Genomic DNA, 9988 nt, shown 5'->3' on the forward strand with positions numbered 1-9988 from the left:
TGTTGTAATAGGCATGAAACAAGAATCAATTTTCTCTAAATAAGCTGGATTGCTGGAGTAGAAGCTGGAGCACAACCAAGAGACCGGGACAGGGAAGACCGGCTTTCATTGTTCAGTCATCAGTGTTCACAATTCACATACACAAAAAAAAAAAAATCACAACAAAATCCCCACAAATCATAAAACCCATGAAAATACAAAAATATGAATCTGTCAACTACTCAATTCTTCAACATTGAATATACCTTGAGGCTTGAACAAAGGGAAGATGACAGTAAGTTAGCAACTACAAGAGATAATCGACGACTAACGAGGAGGACGGTGACGATAGCAAGAGGTCAACAACAGCAATTGATAAGGATCAAGGAAGAAACCAAAAAGGTTTTTAGGGTTTCAAAGGGAAAAAAAAGGGTTGATTTGATGAGTGAATACAAAAATCGAGGAAGGGAAAAGATGTTAAAGAAGACAAAAAGGGATTAAAGAGGTTAACTCCCCCTCAGTTTTTTGAGTTGCTCGGGTGGGGAAGAAGTGTAATCGGACCGAACCGTCAAATACTCAAAATCGGCAGTTAAAACCAACCTTCGAAACCAACACCAAATAACTGAGCCGACTGTGACCATCGATGTCGGTTTTGGTCGATTGCACGATTGCAACCAACCGGTGCTCTCTCCTACTTAGAGCAGAAGATTAAAAAGACCAAACCCATATTTGGAAGCTTCCAAACTCAATCAGCTCACATGTCAATCAACTAGAGCTTTACACGACACAAAACTATCACGTGACGTAAAAATAAAATAAATGCTTCTTTTTATATATAGTTATAGATGTATAGATATGTAGTTACATGTTTTGAGAAATATTATAATTAATTTTACTCATTTTTATATTTATTTTTTATTCTAAATTAGTAAAAATCAAATAATACTATTACTTTATAATCAATCTTTTTTATCTTTTTAAGTTCAAATAACTCCACTAGTGATAACGAAAAATATTTTTTATAGAATGATTCAAATAATAAAAAATATTTTTAATAAATTATTCAAATAATAAAAAATATTAAATATTTTATAAAATATTTTACATTAAAAAGTCCTTTTTCATGTTAGTGTTCGATTATCAAAACAAATCTGTAGTCTAAAATGTGAAAGGACAAGTTAGCAGAAGTATAGCTTGTTTGACCTAACTTTTTGTTAACTTAAAAACTATTATTAAGCTTTTATGAAAAATAATAGCTTTTAAAATTAAGCTAAAACTGTTTGGTAAACCGTTTAACAAAATAAATTATAGAAACTCTAATTTCGGTTAAAATTACCATAAAGGGTATTCATACTATTTTCAATCATCTAATAAACTATAATGTAATGCTTCAAGTTTGTATATAATTTTAGATGTTAAAATCGAATAAATCAATAAAAAAGGAATAATTTTCAAACTTGTATAGTAACAATAATATTAGATTTTTGTTGATCTAACAAACAATTAGACCATGATGCTTCAATTCTCAAAAAAGAAGAGAAAAGAGGAAACGATGTATTTAATATTGAAATCTTTTTTGATGAAAAAGAGAAAAAATCTTTAAATAGTATTTAAATGTAATTTTGAATTTTAGATTTTTTTTTTCGTAATCTTTGTAAGAACAAAAAAAATTTAGATTTTGATATTCTATTGTTAGGTCTTTTATTTTTTTATTAGTTTTTGTAGAGACAGATAGAGAAGAGAGAAATCGTGATTTACGTTGAAGAATGGTAATTTGTAGAGGGAAGGAGATGAGAGGGAGATTAATTGAGTGAGATATTTTTTAAAAATTAATGTGTTTTTAAAATAAGAGAAAAAAAAGCTCATTCTTAAATTTTTTTTTAAATTTTATTATTATGAAAAAATAATTTCTTTTAAAAATTTTATAAAAAATTATGTTTGATTTTATTTTTATTTTTAAAAAATAAATAAATTAAAAAAAAATTAGACCAAACATGTAGTAGCTATATGAGCGTTGTCTTTCATCACAAATCGAAAGCTGTTCCGCCACAATGGCCATGTGTCGGTTTGTGATCTCGCGATACACTTAAATGGGAAAAGACAAATTAGCAGAAGTAGTAGCCACATCAGCGTTGTCTCTCACCACAAATCAAAAGCTGTTGAGCCACAATGGCCATGTGTCCATTTGTGATCTCCAGATACGAGGCTACGTACTCGCCTCAAAAGTCAATCAAGAAACCCGGTGCTGACATGGCGATCAGTTTGTGACCAACCTCAATATTTCCACCAATTCATCATCTCTGCCACCGCCCGACTAAAACGGCTGACCGCAATATATTACACGCCCGACAATGATACATAGCAACAAAAAGTATCACTTTCTCAAAGCTCGCATCGTGCCGCGTGTCACTCGCCCAGCAAACCTAGGACAAACTTGGATGAATAAACAGCCCCATCTAACTGGAAATTTGTGAAAAACTGACTTGCGGTAACCCACCGAAGCTTAGTGCTCTTCACTGTTCACTTTTCCACTCTGTTTTCTGTTGTTCTGTTGAAAAGATTTGCTTTGTTTTAATCAACCTTATCACTGTTTGCTTCCATTAATGGATTCTGTGTTTCTTGACATTGGCTGATCCAAACAACATTGATTCTGAGGCGGGAATTCGGCCTTCTTTTTGAAGAGGTAAAGCTTAGGCTCAATGTACTCAGCTGTTCTTTATACATATTATTGAGAGAGTTTTGATGGGTTTTTGCTAATTTTTATTTTTATTTATAATGGTGAATGTTAGTTTTTGTTAGGATTGAGAAATCAAAAAAGCCGAATTCCCGCCATTGAATTTTGGTAAGGTAATAAGGTCAGAGGGTAGTATGGAAGCAGCAATGAGGTACTAGTTAGGAGGAGTATTTTGGTCAGGTAATGAGGTCAAAGGAGGGTTAGGAGGTGTATTTTGGTAAGATAATAAGGTCAGAGGAGGGTAGTATGGAACCTCTATGTGATTTTTGTAGAGGGGTAAGAGCAGTAGTTTACTGTAAATCAGATGCAGCTCGGCTTTGCTTGAGCTGTGATGGATGTGTTCACTCAGCAAATTTGTTGTCACGTAGACATGCTCGTTCACTTCTGTGTGAGAAATGCAATTCTCAGCCTGCAGTAGTTCGATGCTTGGATGAGAAATTATCTCTCTGTCAAGCTTGTGATTGGAATAGCAATAGTTGCTCAAGTTTCAGGCATAGGCGAGAGGCCTTGAATTGTTATACAGGTTGTCCCTCTTTGGCTGAGTTTAGAAGAATCTGGTCTTCAGTTCTTGATGCTTCTTCTTCCAGTGCTTTTGATGCGGGTTTGCCAGTCGGTTCTTTGCCTGCTAATGACAATTGCGTTATTAACTGTTTGAATCAAAGAGAACCAGAGGGAGCATTTGGATTGGTCGGTACCAAGTTGAATGAACCAGGTCCTTGTCCTAAGCTAGAGCCTTGGATGGGGCCATCTTCTCTGATTCCAACAAATGCAAATTACATGCCTTATTGTAGAAATCAAGAACCTCTTTTCTCAGAGGAGTCGAATATCCCAAAGGTAATGCTTTTTGCTTCTGAATTTATTCAGGTTGAATAACTTGGTTCTACTGGTGTGGAGGATCTTTTCTTATTTTGTCATGGATAGATGCCGCAGTAATTTGTGAACTGCCACATTTGTCCTGATTCCTCTTGAACGTTTGATTTTGGAGCTGTTATATCTCAGACACTACATGATTCATTTTTTTGCCTCCTTTGTTGCAGGGCTGTTCTGACCTCAAAGATTTCAAACTCCTTGATGGTGATGATCTCTGTGAAGGTATCAACATGAATGATGTTCAACTGAACTTTGAAACTGCTGATGAGATATTTGGCTGTTCGCAAGGTCAAAACAGATCCCAGTTTGATAATGTTGGAACAGAAGGCCTAGTAATGGAGAAAAACATTACACTCACGGAATCTGATGTTCCTATTGAGCATACATTAGAGGTTTTTCTCCAAATTCAATTGCTAAATATATCTTATAAAGGCATCTAGGGTTATATATTCTATTGCTTTCTTCCTGTTTCTCTAATCTAGTCTGTTTATGATATAAGTACATATATAAAATGTTGCTGTAATGATCCCCCGGTAGGATCTGGAACATGAAGCCTTGTGCTTTAATAAAACACCAACAATCTGTGCCCCCAGTCACCTCCACTTGCTGCAGTTGTTCGAAACAACGGACTAATTTTACTGCTTTAGTTTCTACTTTCTATATGCAAATCGTACTTTTTAGTTCTATCTTCTGTTCCATAAGATCAAACACTAACAAACATATGCTAAGGAAAGGGAATAAGCTATTGCTTACAAAAGTTCAGGACATGAAAGTTAATAGCTGTTAGGATCAAGACTTAGCTCCATGATCCATTCTTAGATGCTTTAACCTCTCAGGCCTAATCATTGACTTTCATAAGAAACAAAACTGGATATGATAGTTGATGGTATTGTGTTGATATGACATTTTACTTTGTTGCGTGCTTATTGTTTATCACTTATCAGGCATACTTACTGTTGCCAATATCGTGGAGTAATGACAAACCTGCAACTACGAACTTAATAATGTTCTTGTTTTTATCTACTTTTCATTATTGAAGTGGATTGTCCAGTTCATGATTGAGAAACCGCTATTGTGTATCTTATCAGGCATCATCATCAGGACAAAAGGACTGCATGGCTTTTCCTTGCTCACAAGTTGGTGGATCAGCAAGTGTGATGGCTGCCATGACTGGCACTTCCAATTGCATGCTTATGAATCGTGGTTGTAACAGAAACATCAATCTAGAATATCCTGCTGGTCAAATTCCTTCAACCATAGCCCTGTCACTATCCAACATTGCAGGGGAAAACGGCGCCGCTGATTTTCAAGACTGTGGATTGTCACCAGTTTTTCTAACTGGTGAATCCCCATGGGAATCAAATTTGGAAGCTAGTTGCCCACTAGCAAGGGACAAAGCAAAGATGAGATACAATGAAAAAAAGAAAACACGGACGTATGTTTCTCTTCCCTCTTACCTTAAATGTGATGTTTACATTCTATTTTTAAGTTAATACTATTATAAGGAATCCTGTTTCAGGTTAAAAATGTTTGAAGGCATTCAGCAATGAAGTTTTCTCATTTTAGATGATCTAAGTATCTCCTGTCTTCCGGAAATCATGCAGCATTGTGTTTTAATATCTGAATACTCAACAGATCAACTTCTTATGAGATGCCATTCATGTATTGTCCTGTTATTTTCAGTATAGATGTCTTTTTAACGTATGAAATCATCATATATAGGATCTCATCCACGAATTATATATATATTGATCATTTGTATAAGCATCAATTGTATGTATGGTTACTGTTTTACTTTTCCTCAAATAAAATAATGGCTAATTACTGAAAGGCAGACAAACGTACTCCATTGAAGCCATTAGTGTGACTATAAAACATAACATCTCTGCATTCTTTCAGTTCTCATTTAGTTACAGGAGGCTGTTTGCAATTTTTTTTGCTGATATTCAGTCAAGACTTTTAAAATGCTATTCATTCCCATGGTCGAGCCGATCATATGACAAATTCAGCTTAAATTGAAGTCCTAACTGGTTTTTCATTTTTTGTCATTTTAGATTTGGTAAGCAAATAAGATATGCCTCCCGTAAAGCCAGGGCTGATACTAGGAAGCGTGTGAAAGGTAGATTTGTGAAAGCAGGTGAAGCATATGATTATGATCCTCTTGTGGCTCGAAACTTCTAAGCCAGATTATGAAATCATGTCCCTGATCTTTAAGGTACAATAGATTCAAATAAAATATTAAAAGGTTCATCTGAAAATGTTTGTCAATAATGTTGCTTGTAATGACATGATAGCATTGAAGATTTTAAACATGCAGATATAAAAAGAATTTCATCTTATCATTTAGAATTAGATATGGCATGTATATGCAAACTCAGTGAGGTCAAAATATTAATTACTTTGGTCAGCCGTAGTAAATGGTGCTTTGTGATTCAGCTTTATTTGAAGTCTTATGGTTCATTAATATGTTTAAGGTTGGGCAAATTGACATTGAAACTGTAGCCTATTTTAGCAGCAAAGAACTAAAAGGGGATCAAATTGCTGAGTTAAAGAGCTTATGTAGAATAGTGCATTGAACAAATTAAGAATCAGTAATGTTAGAGTGAAGAAAATAGAAATAAACAGATAAAAAGCATAGTCATCCCACAATGCTCTCAAGAGTAGCTTGTAAAGGAACGGCAAAAAGGAAATTCAGATTGGATATCTTGTAGAGATCAAGTTTTTTGATAGAGCAGGAGATCTTGTAGAATGTTTTTTCTTATTGCGAAGTTTACAATGGCAACTTGCAATAATATGGAACACAGACAGATTAATCACAGCATATTGCATGCACTTCAAAAGTTCAGGTGTTAACCCTTTAATTTCATGGCTCAATAGCTGACAAAATCATCATTTCTTTTGCTTAATGCCAGATTGTAGATGTTGATAACAATAGCTGATGAAAATGCATTAACTTATGCCACTTTTATAATTTTCCTATCTTAGAATATTTTTAGTGTGCCATCTCCTTGCACACATGCTCAACTTAGACTTTCTTAATTGTACTAATTATTGCAGGTTTAGTTAGTCTTGCTTGATTCCAGAGAGGGGCAGTAAACAACCGATTCCAACTTATAGTTACTGCTGCTATAGGTTCTCTCTCTCTCTCTTTCTCCCTCTGCATGTGCAGGTCTTTTTGTTTGCATTCTTATGAGGACTATATGGCTTCTTTATTTAATCCTGTTTATATGTGCAATGGCAGATCTATTGTGCTGGTAGCTACCTCAAATTATTTGAGTTGTGGACACTTCAGCTAACTGATCTCATCTCTTACGATCTATGAACTGCCTCAATTATGCTTATGTTCTACTTCCTTATGATTGGTAATGGAGCTCTTAAGAATAAATTATTCTGTAAATGCACTGCTTACATGCCATCCTAATAAAATTTTCATGATTCTTTTGATGCTTCATTTACACAGAAGAAAAAAGTTATATACACTTCACTGAGTATGTTATTTGATTGTTTTTATGCAGGCAATTATAAATGACACAAAAACCAAATGTCCAACTGTTGAAGAACCTTGACGTGACAAACTTTGGTGCATATTCTTTTGCCTTTCCCAAATACTAAGACCCTCTTCTTGCTTTCGTCACCATCTCCATCTCTGTTGCACAAATCCTTGTTGCAAGTCAATTTTGGTTATATTATGTGTGCTTAATTCTATGGTGCACCAGCTCCATTCCATGTAATAAGCATCGATCCACAGTCATCAAATTGAAATAAGAAGTAGTACTGTCACAAAAATAAATCATCATTTATCCCTTGGATTTGTTGCATATTTTGAGTATTTTATATTCTTATTATGCCTTATATCTTCTAGCTGCAGATGAAATGAACTAGAAAAAAATGAAAAATGGAGATTGCTTCAGTGGCTGGGTCAACAGCAGAAGCAATTATTCCTCTCTTTAAATCACAAGAAGGAAGAAAAAAGGAGGATAAGGTACCATGTACGTGAAGGAAGCAAATAATGGTCCAATGCAGAAATAAAACACAGTGAAGTTGTGACAAAAAGAATCAAATTAAACCACATATTGGGCACAAATGTACCATTACTTTTTGGAACCCCTCAAATCTTTTGTACTTTGAATCAGGATGTTCCATATACAACCTCTTTTGCTGGCTGGCTTTGGCTAACAGGTCTACTATGATTAGAAAGTAGAAATGTTTCGCCTGGAAAAGGAAGAGGATGTGGTGGTTTTAGGCGAGTGGAATGCTGTAACAGTGCCCTCGTTAATAATTTCCCTTCTTTTGTTCTGGATGGCTTTTAGCAAAGATATATATAACATAAGCGTGTCTGAGAGAAGTGATGAAAAAGAGATTAGAGCTTTAAGGGGAACTACTAGTGCGGTTGGCTAAAATGACCTGCTTGTGATGGCGAGGAAGGACCTGGTCTGGATATGAAGTGATGATCAGAACTTCCATCTGCCGAAGAGGGAAAAGTAAATTTTGTATCATGAGCCTGTTTCTAAGAAAATTTTGTAATTGTCATTTTTCATCAATTAGCATCAATCATGGATGTTGTCATAGTGATGACCCCTTTAGCACCACAAAGACGATGGCACAAGCAAAGCATGGCTCATGATTTGAACTTGTCAGGAACTTGAGTTATCTACATTTGGACCACCAACCGGACATCATCCGATGAAATCATGAACCACATGGGACATTAACCTTTATACTGATGCGCCCACCCCTCACTCCGTAATCCCCTTTGTGATGTAAAGCAATTTTTGTCGTTAATTGTTACTGGGAACCCCATAGACAGTGAGCGCTTAGTTGGAAATGTTGCTTCTGCTCAAGTGCTCAGGATCATAATTTGGACCACACATGTAAATTTGAATAGTTCTGTAATCTATATTTAGCCTAGTATTTGAGGACATAAACACATCACCTGAGGTTAGCTGTTGCAACAAGCATCTCCCAATATTTGAGGCAATAGATCAATTGTAGTACATCATCACGGAAATAAGTGAGGCCTTAAAATAGATATGGACAGATGGTTTTTTGGCTTTTCTAAATGACTAATGGTCAGGTTATTTTAGACCTGATAGTATTGGTGGTAGGTAGGTGAGTCCCTCTAGCCATAAGCACCAGCAATAATACAAATTCTGGGGCAAACTTTCTAGTTTTTCTCCTTGTTTGACAACAGATTTGAGGAAGAGAAGAGATCATTACAATAACCATGCTTCCAAGAAAATACTTTATTAGATCCTAAAGAATAAACTGCATATTGCTATTATTCCCAAAAACTGGATTCCTAACTGTGAAAACGAGTGAATTGTTTTATAGATGATCAGTTCTGCTCCAAGAGCCTAAAGCTTGATAAAATACTTAAGGAACAATAACAGAATCTATCAAAGTTCTCCCGGTGCTTGGAATTCCAAGAGAAGAGAAAGCTAATCATGAGGTTGTACAGAACAAAGAAGAAAAACGCATTAATGGTAGACTCAATCTGGTTTACAGAATTCTGAGGATTACATCAAAGATTATGATCCTAGCAGTTTTGCTGTATCCAATTCTCCTTCTTTCTGCAATTCGAGTTGTTCCTGTCTCCGACTTTGGCCATGTAGCTTACATGTGTATGCATCCATCGAGGAATCTCTTTCTTCCACTTCTTCCACCATGAAACACCTCAAGAGTAACCAGACAAGATCCCCATAAACAAAAGTTGCATAACAGGGAAAAGCGAAACTAAAAATAATAATAATAAAAAAAATGACAATCAAAGAAAAAGAAAAGGTGTTTTAAGCGTTGTTGAATGCTTTCTTTCCATGTTAGAATTACACTGCCTTCTCTCTGACCAACTCACCATCGTTGGTAGCATCGCCTCATGCGAAGCTCCGATGAGATATCTCTGCGTTAGATTTTGACATGTATTGCATAGGAAGCACCTGATGTGCCTGAGAGCTAAGAAATTAGCTTCATGAACCCATTTGTCGCATTTCCGACAGAGGAATGCATCATCAGCTTGGCAATATAACGAAGCCCTGGAGCTGCACAGCTCACAATTCACCAGGCCCGAAACCCTCGTTGCATTAGGTGAGACACCCTCTTTCAGACAAAAGCCTGATGGGTTTCCTTGCTGTAGACCCTTGCACATTTTTCTGACGATCAAGAGTGGGAATGGAATGGCTAAGAAGTTTGGGAGAAAATAGCCATATATAATAAGGCTGGTGGCATTTATACACAAGCATGCAAGTTTTTATGTAGATGGAATTTTGCACCATGACATGAATGAATGCCACTAGATGACAAAATTGTCTCTGTTGTTTCTTCCTTAATCTTTTGTCCTTTTCCTCGAAAGTTCGGTGATATAGTAAAGCTAAGAAAATTTTAAACTTGTGGTTGAGAAAATGCTTTTGA

The 9988-nt window shown here is 35.6% G+C and overlaps 1 protein-coding gene across 2 annotated transcripts; it reads left to right on the forward strand.

The window, feature by feature from the left end:
• On the forward strand, positions 2254-9777 carry LOC18608532 (zinc finger protein CONSTANS-LIKE 12). Of its 2 annotated transcripts, none has more exons than XM_018115779.1 (8): positions 2254-3547; positions 3751-3975; positions 4672-5018; positions 5638-5798; positions 6641-6715; positions 6825-6945; positions 7099-7351; positions 7446-9777. In XM_018115779.1, the coding sequence occupies exons 1-4, from the start codon at positions 2960-2962 to the stop codon at positions 5762-5764; spliced, it is 1287 nt and encodes a 428-aa protein (XP_017971268.1). In that variant the 5' UTR covers positions 2254-2959; the 3' UTR covers positions 5765-5798; positions 6641-6715; positions 6825-6945; positions 7099-7351; positions 7446-9777. The 2 variants fall into 2 exon arrangements, with proteins under 2 accessions (XP_017971268.1, XP_017971269.1); XM_018115780.1 differs by having other exon boundaries at positions 7452-9777.

The sequence above is a fragment of the Theobroma cacao genome, chromosome 2 (assembly GCF_000208745.1).
Source record: "Theobroma cacao cultivar B97-61/B2 chromosome 2, Criollo_cocoa_genome_V2, whole genome shotgun sequence".
NCBI lineage: Eukaryota > Viridiplantae > Streptophyta > Magnoliopsida > Malvales > Malvaceae > Theobroma > Theobroma cacao.

What these genes read in the sequence shown, in the direction of transcription:
- LOC18608532 (XM_018115779.1), top strand. Translation starts at nt 2,960, where the DNA reads ATGGAACCTCTATGTGATTTTTGTAGAGGGGTAAGAGCAGTAGTTTAC. An exon ending in CTATTGAGCATACATTAGAG is followed by an intron (nt 3,976 to 4,671) that starts GTTTTTCTCCAA and finishes GTATCTTATCAG; the next exon opens with GCATCATCATCAGGACAAAA. An exon ending in GAAAAAAAGAAAACACGGAC is followed by an intron (nt 5,019 to 5,637) that starts GTATGTTTCTCT and finishes TTGTCATTTTAG; the next exon opens with ATTTGGTAAGCAAATAAGAT.